Source organism: Pseudonaja textilis, chromosome 5 (assembly GCF_049901715.1).
Source record: "Pseudonaja textilis isolate UNSWEBS1 chromosome 5, rPseTex1.2, whole genome shotgun sequence".
NCBI classification, from domain to species: Eukaryota; Metazoa; Chordata; class Lepidosauria; order Squamata; family Elapidae; genus Pseudonaja; species Pseudonaja textilis.
In genome coordinates, this window is record NC_141994.1 from 7,225,900 (window position 1) to 7,244,234 (window position 18,335).

Genomic DNA, 18,335 nt, shown 5'->3' on the forward strand with positions numbered 1-18,335 from the left:
TCACAAGAAGAGTCCTCTACTCATTGCAGAATACCTTATGCCACCAGACTTGAAATTCTAGACCTAGAAAACTAGAACTACGCCACCTTCAGTCTGAACTAAGTATAGTATATAAAATCATACATTGCAATGTCCTACCTGTCAATGAATACTTCAGCTTCAACCATAACAATACAAGAGCAAACAATAGATACAAACTCAAGATTAATCACACCATATTTGATTGCAGGAAATACAACTTCAACAACAGAGTGGTCAATGTCTGGAATGCTCTACCTGACTCTGTGGTTTCTTCCCCAAACTCCCCAAACTTTAACCTTAGACTGTCTACTATTGACCTCACCCCTCACCTATAAGCGCACCAACGTGCCTACTGTCCCTGTCCTGTTGTTTCTTTTATTTTTCTTATATGTATCCATGTATTCATAACTATGTTTTTACTTATACCTATTATCTTGTAAGTAATTGACAAACCAACCTCTCATCCCAGATGTCATCTTCTCCAAAAGGACAGCTCTTAACTTATAGAATGTACGATATGAAAAATCTATGAAAATGTGAAAATGAGCCTGTTCACCCATTTAAATAAGCAACTGGACATGAAGTCAGAACTACTCATTAAATTTCCACATTAGTGATGTGTAGTATTACCCAGCTAAGATCAACACCTTTCTGCATTAATAATATATGGCTCCATATAGGCAAAATTGCTTGGTTCAACCTCTCTTATCTCATAAAACACATTAGCAGGGCATAGAAGTCAAAACTACAGGTAGTCTTTGACTTATGACCACAACTGAGCCCAAAATTTATATTGCTAACTGAGACATGTGTTATGTGAGTTTTGCTCCATTTTACCATATTTCTTGATACAGTTCTTAAATGAATCACTGTTGTTGTTAAGTTACTCATATGGTTGTTAAGTGAAACTAGCTTCCCCATTGACTTTAGTTGTCAGAAAGTCACAAAACATGACCACATGATCTTGAGACACTGCAACCGTCATAAATATGAACCAATTGTCAAGCATCTGAATTTTGATCAGGTGACCATGGGGATGTTGCAACGGTCCTAAATGACTTTTTGCAGTACCATTGTAACTTTGAACTGTTACTACATGAACTGTTGTAAGTTGAGGACTATCTGTAGCTATTTGCATTGACCAATAACCCTACTAATCAATGGATAGTTTGCAAATTAGGTATAATATTGTCACAGCAACTGGCCCTAATCAATATGCAGACGGTTGCATTTTGGACCAATATGGTTTTCAAACTGATCTTCAAAGCCAGTAGTATGGAGGTGCATTGTAGAAGTTTAAGTACATGGATACCACGGGGCAACATTTTCTCTCCCTGTCTTTTTTCTTTTTTTTCTTTCTTTTTCATCTGCTTTAAGTGAATTTCTAAAATTTGGTGAGAAGAATAGAGGCCAATTCTTTTTTTTTTTTTTTAAGGAAAGATGGGAGTTGCAAATATGTAACTAAATTACAGGTTCATCCATTCCATAGAAAGTAGAAAATACTTCAACTGTTAAATTGAATCTTATCTAAATATGAAATAATTACAAATAAATACATCTGGAGTATAATAACAATAATGTATAATTTAATAAGTCATGATTAAACCACACCAACAATCTGATTTCATCTTTTGTTTTTATACTTTTCAGTGTTTTTTTAATGCAATTATACTTCCTGTATGATTAGAATAGTTACATCTGCTCTTGACTTAACAAAGCTATTAGAAAAACAGCTTGCTACAGGAAGCAATAATTAAACCTCAAAAAATGTCCAGCCTTGGGCTCAAAAGCAGATACATCAACTCCATAATTAGGTTTATAGGATATACAAGTTTATTCCAGATGAAAGGGGGATGCTTTTAAAAGTCCAAAGCTTTCTTAAAGGAGATGTTGGGGAAAATGACTCTGAGACCACTTTTGTTAAGGATTAAACATGGAACCAATTCTATGATAATGGAAATAGTTGGCACAATTTTGAACTGAGAAGCTGTTCTGTAGCTGAGTATGTTTGCATAACCAAACCCAAACTGACAAACTGTTTGAGGAAGATTATAGAAGTTGTTGTCTATCTAAAGGGTAGAACAAAGAAAATATCTAACACAATTCAATGGAAAAAATGTTGAAAGCAATTTCAGGCTGTGAATAACCAACTCCAGCTGGGAGTTGAAATGTATTTTCTGATTTCTTTTTGTCCTAGTTTCATTCATGTGATAGCACACTGAGTGTGACTCCTGTGCTGCTTATCCAAAGGGTATGTGGTACCTCTAGGCCAGTGAGTGATGTTGCCACCTCTTGTTGATGCAAAGATTTGCATTTTTACAATGCAATTATTCAGAAGGAGGGGCCCCTAAGCTTTGCTACCCTAGGCCAGCGCTTACTTGGCCTTAGCTCTCTGCCCATCCCCCCCCCCAGGTTGTATATGTGTGTATAGAAAATAGAGCCATCCCCTTAGTTCTCTATTTCTACCTTGCATATATTTGCACTATTTAAACAGGACTTCTATGAGAGAAGCTATATATTATTTATTTACAGACATCACCCACTGACTAAATTCTGGATGATACATAAATGAAATTCTTTTCATAATCTGTATTGGTTGAATGCTTCCAAATTGCATATTACATATTTCATACTCAAATCTTACTTTATACAATCATGTTTCTTGAATGCAGTGCAATAATGAGATATTATATGTTGTTACTCTTCTAGTTGGCTAATAGAATATACAGCTTTTTGTTTAAAAGAGCTAATCAACTGAATATAAAATGAAACTGGCATAAAAGTTATTAATTATGTTATATATTTGACTCAATGGCTAGAATTAGACTTTTCAAGCTGCATTATACTGTAAGATGAATAATTTAAAAATAATCTAAAAGATCTCCATTTTGTTAAATATACATAGGAATATATAGTACATGTCTGTAAAAATTATTTCAGCAATTGTACCTGTAAATTATGATTTCACTTTTAAGAATAAGTTAAATGGATTGTAACTCTCTATATAATTTTCTTTATATTTCAGAGAAATACTTCTGATCATATGCTTCTGAATGTATTTAGACATTGGATGCATGTGTATATTTTGTAGTAGAATATTATTTAAATTCATAAAGCATATCCCAAAGGCTGTTTTTCATTGTTAAACCCTGATTACATACGAGCACTCGTATTTTTCTTATTGTATAATGTGGATATAAGGATAACTTCTCAGCAATTTAATATCTTCTGGAATGCATTAAAATAGACAAGTATATACCTGTATTTCATGAAGAGTAAAATTCAGTTGTTACTTATTATTAATATCAAAAATTTCATGCTTCTCAATACTAGTTGCTAGGGAACATAAACAGGATTTGTTATTTGTGGGTCTCTTGTAAGCATTGTGTTGGGTCATCTTAAGACAAAATACAGTAGATAAATCTGTAGTCTGATCCAGAATAAATAAGGTAAATTTTAAAATCAATTGAAAGGCAAATTTTTCTTCATATTTCTCTTGACAATATGCTAATTCTTCCAAAGCATTTTACTAAGAAATAACACAATAACAATGCTATTCAAACCTGTTCAATTTATAGTCATCCATCATGTAGTAAACAAGTTTTTCTTATTTAGTTATATTTGTCAAGTGCATTCTAAATTACTTTTGCTCCTGCTTTGCTCATCAGTTTTTATTTAATTAAAACAATAAAGACATTAGTAAGAAATATTGTTACAGTTTAAATATTGAACTAGTATCATTTGACACTCATTAACTGATGATAAATATATGTTTGTGAATATGCACTTCTGTTTTATTGGATTATCATTTACTTTTTCATTAAAATCCTTAAGGAGTTTTTAAGTTAGAATTTCACCTAGTTTTTCAATTAATACTTTATTGGGTGCTTAATAATTAAGAAAAGCAACAGATAATAGAAAACACAGATAAAATGATGGACAAAGAAATGCAAGAAAAAGTGGTGATAGACACTGATTAAATCACTAAATACTCAATCATATTTACTTTGTAAACTATAAGTGTCTATAGGTATAACTTGATCTTTTAGGGATAGCAATTAATTAGATGAATGACTCAAACTTTTCTGGTAGAATTTTTTTGACAGGTAGTTGGCAGATTATTTTTCTTCACTTGCCAATCATAGTATACTATTATAGATGTACCAGAAAAAACAACAGCTATATACTGAATACCTCTAGAATTATTAGAATTCTTTTCAAATCAAGTTTCAATTATGTGTGGCAGAAGCTTAAATTTTTTTACAGAATGTATTTCTTGGCATATCATATCCTTCTCATATAACCGATAATCAATGGGATTATTTCACTATTAATTAAAGTGCAGTGTGAAACTCATCTAAGATGTCCTTATCATCTTTAATTTGTAATTTAGTTTTGGAACCCCTAATATGCAAATATACACAAAATTTAGAATAGAATGGAATGGAACAGACCTTGGAGGTCTTCTAGTCCAACCCTCTTTGATCCATCTCATCCTGGGAACCCTTTTTTTGAACTATTAGCATCTGGCAGACGGTACAGAATAATAAAAACAAGGACAAATAGGCTGAAAAACAGCTTCTATCCCAGGGCAGTAGTCTTTTGAATTCTGCTGTATAGTGCAGTGTTGGTGTGGTGTCGGGGTTTTCCGGTTCAATGTGTGGAGTGTGAAGGATGTGTGTTTGTGTTTATTTTCATGCTCATGATGTGCACTGAAGATGGTGTTTGATTTCGTTGTACGAGGTGCAATGACAATAAAGTAAGCTAAACTAAACTGCTTAGGCAGGAAACCCTATACCATTTCAGACAAATGGTTAACCAATCTTTAAAAAATGTTTTCTGAATAAGAAGCTTCTAATTAGCAAGTGATTTTTTTAAAAGATTGTCTATCAGCATTAATAATTTTTAGGTATGTAGGTGTAATAAATATATGGGATATTCAGTAAACTGGATAGTCACCTATCAATCGGCAAGAAAATTGTAAAGCTCACATAGTTAATATTAAGTTTTATATTGTTCCAAAGTTATTAAATATCTGGAATTACTGTGCCAAGAGAGTATTGTTTATGAATAATACCCAATATTATCTATAATTATAGAATATTTCAAAATTATCATCTAGATGGAAAAAGATATGAGGCAGTTAAAAACATCCATACTTTTATGGAAATATATGTGTGTATGTATGTTTGTATGTATGTATGTACATATGTATGTATGTGTTAATTTTGTATTAAAACTGATAGATAATATAAAGTAACATTGGTTCTACTTATATATTTCAAGAAGATTGGTAAGATCAAATATTGCTTTTTTTATGGAAGGAACACAAGTTTTGACAATGCTAATGATGCTGGCTGTTTACTTCTACTATTTTGGACACAGCTTGAAAGTTTTACTTCATCACTTTTATAGATGGATGGAAAGTTTTTTGTTCTAACAGTAGGAAATTGGTTTTCCAGCCTTCAAAAATAGTTAAATGTCAGGGCATTATTGGGCAGAAAATTTGAATGTGATTTTTCATCACACAAGGAATCTTGACTATTCAATATATGAAAACTTCATTGTTGCAAAAAGGTGATTATGTACTCATGAAATAATATTTATGTCCTAGATGGTCAAGGCTGGCTTAAGAAATGTTGTCAGTTCCCAGATTTTGGTCTGGCTTTGTGCTAAAGGAGAGGAAATATGAATCTACATGCCCTGAGTTAGATTACTGTTCAGAAATTGAATATGATGACACCAAAGAAAGTTATATCATTCCAAAAGTCAGATATATATTTTACCTTTTCTCCCATTTTCTTAATGGTCTTTTCTCAATGTTTAGAATTAAATACAATTTAAGATGGTGATGCATTTAAGACTGTTTTTCATTTATTTGGAATGTATTTTCTTTCATTTGTTTTTCTGCTTCATTTGTCCTGATGCAGTTTAATATACATTTTTTTTACTATGTACCTCTTTTTATGTAATAGGCTAAACATTTTTTTAAAAAAGTGTATAGTATTTCGTACAACGGTGATATAATTATATGACTATTCATATGCACCAATACAACTAAGAAGGTTTTTAATAAATGGCTATTGTAATTCTTCTAAAGTTTACTAACATTATGTTTAAAACTATATTAACATGTTAAGCATTCTAAGAATTGTTGAACAATATTCAAACAAGTAAAAGACTGTGAAAGTTAATGTTCTAGCCTTAGTGCCTATTTCACCGCAGTTCTTTCCTTGGTCTAACTTTATTCAATTATTATCCAGCTAAGAAAATAGAATCTCATGGCGGGTAATTTTTGGGGGAGGGGGTTGTTATCTGCGGAGGAGGTATTCAGCAGATTCTAACCAATTCTAGAGAACTGGTAGCAGAAATTTTGAGTAGTTCGGACAACCAGAGATTTTACGGTATCCTTCCCCTGCCATGCCCACCAAGCCACGCCCACAGAACTGGTAGTCAGAAAAAATTGAATCCCACCATCGGTTGTCTGGCATTGAACCAGAAGACCAAGAACTTTACTATAATGCAAAGCAAGATTTTCACCCCAAGCTATTCTGCAGAGGATGTATGAGAGAAGATGAGGGAGGGCATGCAAGCATGGGCATAGTTTATTAAATCTCATATAATCAATACTGATACTAATAAACAATTGCTATCTATTGCTGCATTTCTATTCATTTTTTTTTTTTTGATAAATAAAATTAAAGCCCTTCATGGGTTGGAACCAGGTTATCTGAAAAACCATCCTTCCTGGCTACACCCACCTGACCCACTACAGCAGGAAGGCAGGAAATGCTGTGTGTCCTGTCTCCTAAATGGGTACAATTGGCAGGACCCAGAAGAAGGGCCTTCTCCGTGGTGGCTGCCTCCCTTTGGAATATCATCCCCACAGAGATTTGATACTCTTTTGTAGAGCCCTGAAGATCTGGTTCTGCCAACAGGACTGTGGAATCCAGAGAGGGATGGAGCCCATCAAGTGGCTTGTATGATTGCTTGTTGCCACTAGGGTGGGTAGATATTGTTTTTATTCTTTTATATTGGGTTTTTTATGTTTGTAAACTACCCAGAATCACTGAGAGTGAATGGACAGCCATATAAATCTTCTAAATAAATAAATAAATTGCTTCCCAGTAAACATTGGAAAGCTACATTGATTTAAGAAGTAGAGACTATGGAATGGAGTGGAAAACAATGGAAACAAAAACTGAAGGTTTGTTATAGAATAGTACAAATTATGGACGTATTTGGATAGCATATGCATTAGTTATTTTTAAGAAAGGTTAAAGTACATTTCAATATGATATTGACTCTTGGAGAATTTAGGGTTATATCTATGTACTTTTCTTGGCTATAAGACAGACATGGCTTTGCCCTGGTTTTCTTCTCTCAAGGTATTTTCTCTGTTTCCCAATGTAGCCCATAGAGATGTCTTCTTGAAATCTTCCAGGCAATACATTTTAGCTTCCAGGCCTTGGCCTAGTCAAGCAGATGCTGCCTCCTGCACAGGCAATTACACCAAATTACACTAAAATTGAGAGCAAATGTACTGAAGTTAATAATATTTAAAATATTCCTCTCTGCTGTTTAATGTTAACTTTTTACGTTGCTTGTTTCTTTTTAGAACTGATTCTTGGCTATTTTCGACCACAGCGAAAATTTGAAGAAGCTGTTGATTGGTCCTATTCGGGTAAGTCCATCATCTGCTACTTCACCAAGGGTGCTCAAAGAATGTTGTCAAAATATGAAGATGGAAGCTGCAATGATGTGCATAAAAACAGGCAGTGGTTGGATCACACTATTTTGACACTTTTTGGATACTCCTATTTTACCATGCTTCATTACTACAATTCAACAAGTTGGGTTTTTTTTCCCTTGCCAAATCAAATTGTTCCTGTTGGCTGCAGTTTGAGTTGATAAAGATCAGTTATTAAAAATGTGTTCTGTGCTCCTAATTAAAAATATTAGAAAGTCTTAAGAAACGAGTGGTGATTTCGTAATATTTCTAGCGTGGAACAAAAAAGGTGATAATTCTTGAAATAAGTGTAGTCTAATTTGTGAAGTAAAAAATTGCTGATCAATCTTTCAAATCCAGAAAAGAATTAAAATATTTCTAACCATTCCAACTGTTGTGTGCTGGGTGCCAATGTACTTGACGTGCGTGGTTGATCATTAAAAAGTTGCTTACCCTGAGTTACTGCAAAGAAGTATCAATTTTTTGAACTACATTTGGCTAGATATTTTTTTTCTTAAAGACACATCTTTTCACTAAAACATTACTGTGACCCTTACAAACCTTTGTACTTTCAGAATATTTAGGGCAATTCTGCCCTGCAATCTCATTTCCCATGATGTTCCTGAATTTTCTTAACTCAATTTCAGATATATCAATTGGGTTAGCAATGGGCTGGTGCTCAGTCTGGTCTACCACCATTGCAAATTTGTCATTTTCAAGCTTGTTGTTTTCCCTACCTGTGCAGCAAAGCAAAGTTTTGCAAGCTGGATTCTGTCCAGATCTGGTTTACTGGGGTCTGCTTTTTCAAAAAAGAGATATAATGCCTTTTCTTTGATATCTTCACCCTCACTACCAGGACTCAATTATCTCCTCTGAGATTAATATCAGTTTTTTTTTTTCCTCTTATGGTTTCATCGTTATTCTACTGCTGCAGTAATCAAAGCAATAGGAAACAGATTGTTGTTTTGTTCCTCTATTGCTCTGCAGTTCCTTGGAAACTTTATAGCAAGGATGAATAGGTAATTCAGTATCACAGAAGCAAGTAGCAATGCTACTACACTTCAGCTTAAAGAGGTTTTTTGAAAAAGGGGAAAGGGAAACAATATTTTGCTTACTGGGGGTTGGAAAGAAATGGGTATGCCGTAGAAGCATGGAAAGTTGTGTCCACTGGGAAACCTAAAAGTTGAATGAAACATGAGCTTCTACAGTTAAAGATAATTCATTGATTTGATGGGTCATTATTGGATCAATCTCAATGTGATGAAAAAATAATAATTGCCAATCAAAGGGAATGTAGATAGAAATGAAAGCTACTTCATATAAAATATATATCATATAAACACATCAGGCTAAAACACTTGATGAACAATTGAAGGACTTGGGTATGCCTAGCCTTGTGAAAGGAAGAACTAAGAATGATAGCAGTGTTCCAATATTTGAGGGGCTGCCACAAAGCAAAGGAGGGTCAATCTATTCTTCAAAGTACCTGAAGGCAGTTCAAGAAGCAATGGATGGAAACTAATCAAGGAGAGAACCGACCTAGAACTAAGGAAAAAATGTCCTAACAGTGAAAACAATTAACCAGTGGAACAGCATGCCTCCAGAAGTTGTATGTGAATTATCACCGGAGACTTTTAAGAAGATACCGGACAACCACTTGTCTGGAACGGTATAGGGTCTCCTGCTTGAGTAGGGTTTGGACTAGAATACCTCCAAGGTCCCTTCCAATTCTGTTATTCAGTTATCAGATCAAAATGGCTACCCATGACAGTGACTAGCCCTGGACAGAAAAGGGAGTGTCAGGCCCTGTAGCCAATTGGAATTGGGACTGCTACTAGAGTGAAATGAATTGCTAAAGTCTATCTGCTCTAACGGGCTCAGATCAGAACACAACCAGTTTTGAATAATGCTAAAATGAAAATATGGGTATGGGATGCATTTTCAGTGAGCTGGGAGTAGAAGGAGGATAACAACATCTCCCATTCCTAAACTTAGGAGATAATGAGTGGCCCATACTACTGACAGGCCAAGCAGAAAGAACACATTTTCTTTTAGAAGGCAATCACTTGAGACTTCAAAGAACCAGTTTGGTCCATTGCTTAAGCACCAGGTTAGAAGCTAGGAGACTGTTAGTTCTAGTCCTATCTTAGGTATGTAAAAGTGGCTGGGTGACTTTGGGCCAGTCACTCTCTATCAGCCCAATCTACCTCACAGGGCTGTTGTTGGGGGAAAAATAGGAGCAGGAAGGTGTGTTATGTTCCTAATCCAACTACCTTGAATTATTTATAACAATAATAAAGTGGGGAATGAATGATGAATGTCTTGATTCTTTTGCAATTGCTTGAAATCAAAACGGTACATGTGGGATAGGTTTCATAGGACTGTGCAAAGCATTTGAATGAGGTGCTTCATGTTTGAAGATCCATTTCGGTATACAATGCTTCATTGCACTAGAGATATTAGATGTAGTTTGTGTAGAGATTTCACTCTATGACTTACTTATGTTCTCTTTTGAAACTATTTAATATGTTTCTAATTAATTGGACTGATCTTTTCAGAGTGTTATTATTTTGCTTCTTACTATCTTTGGATAATGGAATGGAATAAACTGGCTGGGCGTGTATAGACATGTAGAAACATCTAGAAGCAGCTGCCAAAGCAGCGCATAAATCCTGCAAAAGGTGTGGCTGCTTTAATAATGCAAAGTGGTGTCAATCAAACTCCCATGAGTTGGACAGTACGACTTGCACAGCCCAAGTTTCTCAGGTTCACGTTGCACTGCCATTATATCTGGTACCCTGATCTACCAAAAAACTTCTGTGATGTATATAAATTAAGTATGGATCTGAGTCACATGGAAAATCTGCCTGGGATGTAGTTTCATGTTCTGTAGAAGTTAGTTCACCAAGTACATCTGGTCATTATCTTTCCTTAGTAAAATAGTCTAGCAAGGAAGCAGACTGGACTGGATTTATCATAGTAAAATTCTACAGTCTGCTCTTCAGAGTAATACATTCAAATGTTCACAAATTAGATAATTTTATATACATAATTGTACTCTGTAAAAGCTCATTCAGCAGACACTCATCCAAAATAGCAGCTTGAGAATAATCAGACAGTAGTATACTTTTTCATTATTTCCTTCTGTAGATTTTTAGAAAAATACTTTTCCTTTAGATCTTCAGCTGAATGTTTAATATCAATTAGGGTTTTCCCTATTTTTGTTTCTTTGGAACATAAAATATTAAAACCATTGAAATCCTAAAAGATATATTCAATTGAAATGATTAGGGATAAATATTAAATATAGGCGGAGGTAAAATTACATCTTCCAACATAGTGTTAATACTATCCTTAGTCAAAGAAAAGAACTAGATATATATGTATTTGTATCATGAATATTTAATGTGTAATCAGTAAAATAGGCATATCCTTTTTACTTTTCTTCATTGTGGTCAATATATTTATTTTTGTGCCTTTAAGACAAGCATATATGTTGTTTATTCAAAATGGTAGAATCATACATTTACTTAAAACAAGAGCCGTATCCCCAGAACTTCCAATGCAGAACTTCAAATGAAAGCATTCCTTACAGATGGTCATTTCGCTTTTCCTATCTCTTCTATTAATATGCAACAAGAAGTTGCTTTTCTGCAATATACTCTGGGACAGTAGAGAACTGATCTTGCCATTTTTCTGTGTAATAACCTTTAGGATGAATTTGTCTTCCAAGTGTGCGCTCACTTGCCCAAAGTCACCGGAGACTGAAGATTAAATTAGACTATGCAACATAGTCTGCATTACCATTTTCGGGACTGTTCAGTTATTTCAGTCATCTATAACCCAAGTGTCAAATATCTTTTTTGGAGTTCCTGGGTCAGAATGTATTGATTTGTCAGTTTGAAGTGACTACTTCTTTGCTGTAGGCGTAATAAGAAGTAGTGAGAACCAGATTGGTGTAGTAGGTATGGCACTAGGTTAGAAAATGGGGGACTGTGAGTTCCAGTCTTGCCTTAGGCACAAAGCCAGCTGGGTGACAGCTTGGGCCAATCATTCTCTCTCAGCCCCAGGAAGCAGGCAAATCACTTCTGAAATCTCTCCAAGAAAACTTAAGGCACATGTCTAAGTGACATTGAATCAAAGACACACAATGACAAGTATTATTATAATTCTTGGACAATTATAATTCCTATTTCATTCCTCTTGAAGCTTAACTCCAATTGACAGGATCATTAGAAAACAATTGACTTAGAAATCAAAGAGGTCTTGCTCAGTTATTGCATCCATATTGCCGCTTCAATTTAAATTTCGTCCTGATTGCTTTACTATATTGCCTAGCACATGAGGGAGGCATTGTGGACAGCTATTTTGATTAACTGAAATGGATGCATTATATTGTATAAATAACTCCCTAGGGTGGCCCTTAAGTTTCTTTCTTCAACAGAATATTATTGCCCTGAACATTCAACCTAAGGGGACAAAAAAAAAATATTTTAACTAACTGCCCTGTTATGGAACTGCCTTTCCATGGAGACCCATTACTGTGAGACACCAAAAGTAGTTTGTTTCATGTATAATCTGAATGATCAATGGCCTAACCCTTTATTATAATAATATGATTTTATTCTATTCTCCTCAGGAGCAAAACACAAGTGCAGAGGGTCAAGTCAGATCTGAAGTTATTACAGTACCTTTTCTCAGTGCAGTCCATGTATCTCTGAAACTTTCACTTTTGTAGAAAATCACAAAATATTATTATTATTATTTCTAATTTGAACTGAAGATACAGTAAAAGCATTTTACTTTATTTCACAAAGGACTGAAGTTTCAGTCCTATATACCTTTGAAGAAAGTAGAATTTATGGATATACATGGGTAGGATCAGACGCAGTGGTGGAATTCAAAATTCTGTGGGCGTGGCTTATTTGATGGGCGTGGCTTGGTGGTCATGTGACTGGATGGGTGTGGCTTAGTGGGCATGTGACTGGGTGGGCATGGCTTGGTGGTCATGTGACTGGGTGGGTGTGGCCAACTCAATGTCACTCACATTAAGGGGTGCCTCACCTGGCCCCTCCCCTCCCAGCCATTCCTTGTCACACCAGCCTCAACTTGTCTATAGTTCTGTAAAAATGTTGTCCACCTTTTTTGACTTTATTATCTGCATACTATAGATGTACTTTCACGGACCACTCAAAGGAGGAAATGGCTCACATGCTTTACTCAAGAATGTGATATAGGCAACAGGCTTTTAAGGGGCTGCCACAAAGAAAGGGGGACAATGTATATTCCAAAGAAGCAGAAGGCAAAACAAGAAGCAATGGATGGAAACTGAACAACGAGAGAAGCAACCTAAAACTAAGGAGAAATTTTCTGACAGCGAGAACAATTAACCAATGCAACTGCTTATCTCCGGAAGTTCTGGGTACTCCAACACTGGAGATTTTTAAGAAAAGACTGGACAGCCATTTCTCTGAAATGGTATAGGGTCCCCCCATAAGGTCCCTTCTAAGTGTTATTCTGACACCTTTCCCAGGACCTCTACTCAGAGTTTGGCATCGTCAGTTTTCCTGCCTGAGCAGGGGCTTAGACCTCCAAACTCCCTTTCAACTCTGTTAAACACACATGTGTTTCTGCTCTGGACTATAGATGCTGAATGCATGTAAACCCTGAAAAATATGTGGTAGCCTTGGGCAAAAGAAAGGCAGTAGAATCACTCTAGGTGTAGGGACAGTGTAAAATATTAACACATGATAAATAATGGAACAATTAAAAATAATAGCACAGAGTTTTCTCTGTCTCTCTCACTCTCTCTCCCTATTTCTTTTTTTTCTTTCTCTTTCTTTGTCTCTTTCTGTCTTCCTCTCCCTTTCTTTGTCTCTCTTTCCCTTTCTTTCTTTCTTTTTCTTTTTCTTCCTCTTTCTTTCTCTCCCTTCCTCTTTCTTTCTTGTTTCCTTCCTTTCTTTCTTTCTTTCTTTCTTTCTTTCTTTCTTTCTTTCTTTCTTTCTTTCTTTCTTTCTTTCTTTCTTTCTTTCTTTCTTTCTTCTTTCTGTCTTTCTCTCTCTCACACACACCCCTGTCAGCCTTCATTCCCTCTCACTCCAGGCACTTTACTCACAAGGGGAAGTGAATCCAGCATTGGAGAAGTTCTGCAGGTAAACAGACTTGCATTTGAAGCTCCTGCAAACTTCCCCATGGCTGGATTTCCACCCAGCATTCTTTCCCTCTCGCTCCAGCCACTTTACTCACAAGGGGAAGCGATACTTCTAGTGTCCATGAAGAATCCAGCCTTGGAACAGTTTTGCAGGTTAAAGGACCGCTGCTCCGCCCACAGTCATGTGTTTTCAAGTGGCTGCTTGAAAATGCATGGCTAAAGCGGGGGAGCAGTCCTCCTTTAAACTGGGGCAGCGAGCATCAGATGGGCGGCGCAAGCGAGTGAGCAGAAACGGGCAACTGGGTTGGGGGTGTGGCCAGCTAGATGTTGCTACAGGTTCAGCGACCCATACCAAATTCTTGCTACCAGTTCTCCCGAGTAGGTGCGAACCGGCTGAATAGCACCTCTGATAGACGGCTCACCAGAGATGCACGTTTCATCTCAGATACCAAAGCTCTTGAAATAGCACTTAAAGCATGTTTCACTTGTCTGCCTTTGTCAAACATTAAGAAGAATATGCTGCTTCCCATTATTATAATGAAGGCTTTGTAAGAATACGAAATGATGCAAAGAATTGTCTTTTTGAAATCATGCTCCTTTCGAAAGGCAGAAAACTTATTACTGGCTTTCAAGTCAATTCTTTAAAGAGATCTGCATATTCTCACATTTTTCAAATGCAAATTTAATGTTTCATTCTGTTTCACAAAGTACACTGTGTGTACTTGTCTGTGACAAAGTGTGTAGATTGTCTGTGTGTAGATTGTCTGTGACAAAATAAATTGTTTTCAGCATCCACAAGACCGGTTCTTGGTCTTAATCCAGGCCATGAATTGGCTGCTGCCAGCTTTCTTCCTTGGGCTCTGTGAAGTGAACCTCTTTTGCCTTTAGGATATGAGTAGCAAAGAAAGTCAAACCCTGCTGTCACATAAATTTCCCTATGTCACGAGTTCTTTATAATCTACCCAATTTGACTGACTCCAACTCAAAACATCCATAAAAAGTATAGGATCCTAGACAATGGAATTTTTATATCTCCCTATAAAAATTAGGGAGATTATTTATTTTGAAAAAAAAATCCAAGCTACAAAAAGGAAACATACAAGTATATATGTGTAACTAACTCTTTCTGTGTATGTTATGTTGTGTACTATATTTCTATTACATTTATACATTGTTCTCTATTTTACTATACTACTATACTATACTTCTATGCTATAGATATTATTTCTACTAGAAGTATAGTACTACTGCTGCCATACTACTATTATTATTAGATTATAACAATTTTTAACTTGCATAGATCCTAGTCTTTCTTTAAATCCTCTAACTCTCTCTCTCATTATATTTCTATTTTATTCTTTATAAATGGCCACCAGACAAAATACTGGCATCTTTTTAGTGCTGTGCCTCTGTTTATTCCTTCAGTCTCTGTGAAACATTCTTCTTTTATTTGGCTGCTTTTTCTGTTTCTTGTGCTTGTTGAGCTTCCAAAACACACATAGCTCCTTATGTCTCCTCCCCCACCTGTTTCAAGGTTGTGTCTTTCATAACCAATTCTGTCCTGCTGACACTGGGGAGAAGGCTCAGGTGCCTACAAGTTTCTTAACAGCCTATTCTTCCATACTCTGTGACTATAAATGTTAAGGTTGCTTGTAAGTTTAAGTAGTAGCTATTGTAAGTTTTCCATAGATTATAGTGAGTCTGTTGGGAGTAAAGTTGAACTTTGATTATGCTTATGGCACATCAACCAGTACTGGTTGTCCTCAACTTACAACCATTTGTTTAGTTACCATTTGAAGTTACAATGGCACTGAAAACAGTGAATTATGACCATTTTTCACATTTTCAACCATTGCAGCATTCCCACGATCACATTATCAAAATTCAAATGCTTGGCAACTTGCATGTATTCATGATGGTTGCAGCATGATCAATTTTTGCAACCTTCTGATAAACAAAGTCAATGGAGAAGCCAGATTCACTTAATAACTGTGCTACTAACTCTAACTGTAGAGTGTAGAGAATCACTCTACAACTGTGGCGAGAAAAGTTGCAAAATGGGGCAAAACTCATTTAACAACTGTCTTGCTTCGCAATAGAAATTTTGGGCTCAATTGTGGTAATAAGTTGAGAACTGCCTGTATATACTTAGCAGGAAATAAGTTAGTTGGTAACTTAATGCTGTCTGTACAGCTAAAATGCTTTATGTGAAAACCTCAGTTGACCAAAGCTATGATAAATGGTGAAGATCAATATCTGTAGACCCATTTGGAGATAAACATGAGGTACAGAATATTAGATTTGGAAAATAATAAAAGTAAATCATAAAAAGGAAGAATTAAAGAAATAAAAATATGTATCTCTGAAACTAAAAAAGGGGAGATAAGTCAAGAGTGAAAGGAGGTAAGTCTGAGTTTGTGAATACATCTATGGAAAGGGAAATGTTGGTATAATCATGAATGGAAAAGCTTAAAATGTACATCACAAAATATGAATATATTATGTACATTTTGTGGATGGAATTTGTAAGTGGTGATAGCTGCATGTTATACTCCAGTGAATGATGATCAAGAAAGAATTTAGAAAAGAGTTCAGGAAGATAATTGTGTGACATGCTGAATGACAATACCTAGTTTAAGTACAAATCTATTCATAGCATACAAAGCAAAGGAACGCATATAAATCTAAAAGCTTGACTGATTTGGTTAAATATGAATGAATAAATTAGGGAAGGCTGTTTGGATGAAAGATTCTGGACATGGGAGATACCATTTTTGGTAGCATCAAGAGTAGATCTTAGGGAAAAATCCACGTGGAAGAGAAAGAAAGTGTTAGGAATAACCATAGTTACCTAACGTTGTTTGGGTAAATAATATATAAACCATGATAGCAAAGTTTAAATGTGCTTTTCACTTTAAACTCTAAATCAGGGGTCCCCAACCACCGGTCCATGGACCGGTACCGGTCCGTGGAACAATTTCTACCAGGCCATCGGTTTGCTGGGCACCGCCATCTTGCTTTGATGAAAAAGTGCTTCCGGTGAGCTTTTCCGGGTAGAAAGCGGCGTTTGGGTGCTGAAAGAATCCTCGCGCCTTAGTTTCATCGGTGGGGGGGGCGGCTTCGAACAAAACTAAGGTGTGAGGATTCTTTCAGCACGCATGGCAAGGCGAGCCGAGTGACCGTCCCGAAGCCGTCCCGAAGCCCATCGACACAGGTACAAAGGAGGAGTTGAAGGTGGCGGGGAGAAGCGGGGGATGGCTGGCTGGCTGGTCACTCGGGTCGCCTTGCCATGCATGCTGATGCTGGTACTGGGCCACAGATATTTTTGTGATGCTGGTACCGGTTCGCGGCACAAAAAAGGTTGGGGACCACTGCTCTAAATGATATAATTTGGGTGCGGTTGAGAAACTGCCATAAGAGGGAGCTAGAGAACCTGGATTGCTACTGGATTGATGGTTGATTGTTCTGCGTGTTCCCTGTTACTGACGTTGAAGGAGGAAAGAGTTTTGAATGCTGCATATCTAGTCTACTGTGAGAAGATATTTACTGGACTGATTTATGGATTGACATTGTAAGTTAACTGACCATTTTTTTCGACACTGGTTTTTTGCAATTGAACAATCTCCGGACTGAACTGACTGAACACTAGTGAGTGATATTTGGACTGTTTGACCCTGCTAAACTCTCAATGGAATAAACTATTCAACTAAGAGAGTGTATCCGTTTTTTACTGAGTGTGTAACCTAAAAAACGCTTTCTCTCATATTCGCCTGACTGTGTGACTCCTGTGCACATTCTGCTAGGGTATAACCCTAACAGAAAGTAAAGTAAAGTTTAGGAGAATGACTGCATAAAGGAAAATAGTCCTCCATGAAAAGTATTAGAACATAGATTAATCACCCAACAGAATGAATGGGAAGTGGACATAATGAGAAGTGATATGGAACAAAGTGAAAAGAATTAGAGAGTGATGCAGAAGATTCCCAATAAAGAGAAATATAAAAAGTGATACTTTTTATATTTGAGGTGACAAAGTAAAAGAGGATTGGATGAGAGAAATTTAAGAGAGGGACTCCTACAAAAAAATTAGGGTGAGAAAAACATATTTTCTAATGTATAGAAACAGAAACATAGGAATGAATAATTAAAATTAAAAGAGGCTGAGAAAATGCAAAGCAGTTCTGATGGAAAAATATTTCTTTGGAAGTGGATGAAGAGGGCCGGACAAGACATTTCTAGCAAATTGAATAGAATTAAGAATAAAAGTGATTGAATGATTTGGGAAGAAACTGAAATGAAAAGTATTTGAAAGAAATACAGCATGTGAAAAATGTACTGTATGCTGGAAAGATATGTTGAAGAATGGAATTGAAACAAATTTGATACATCAAGTGTTAATGTAAGAAAAATGGATGAGGAAAACATTGTAAATAT

The 18,335-nt window shown here is 35.9% G+C and overlaps 1 protein-coding gene across 1 annotated transcript in view; it reads left to right on the forward strand.

Moving 5' to 3' along the window:
* Nucleotides 1-18,335, forward strand: part of PTPRZ1 (protein tyrosine phosphatase receptor type Z1) — a 101,695-nt gene that overhangs the window by 16,162 nt on the left and 67,198 nt on the right. The window contains exon 2 of the mRNA XM_087934064.1: nt 7,640-7,705. Coding sequence (XP_087790190.1) covers nt 7,640-7,705 — 66 coding nt within the window. The remainder of the gene's footprint in view (nt 1-7,639; nt 7,706-18,335) is intronic.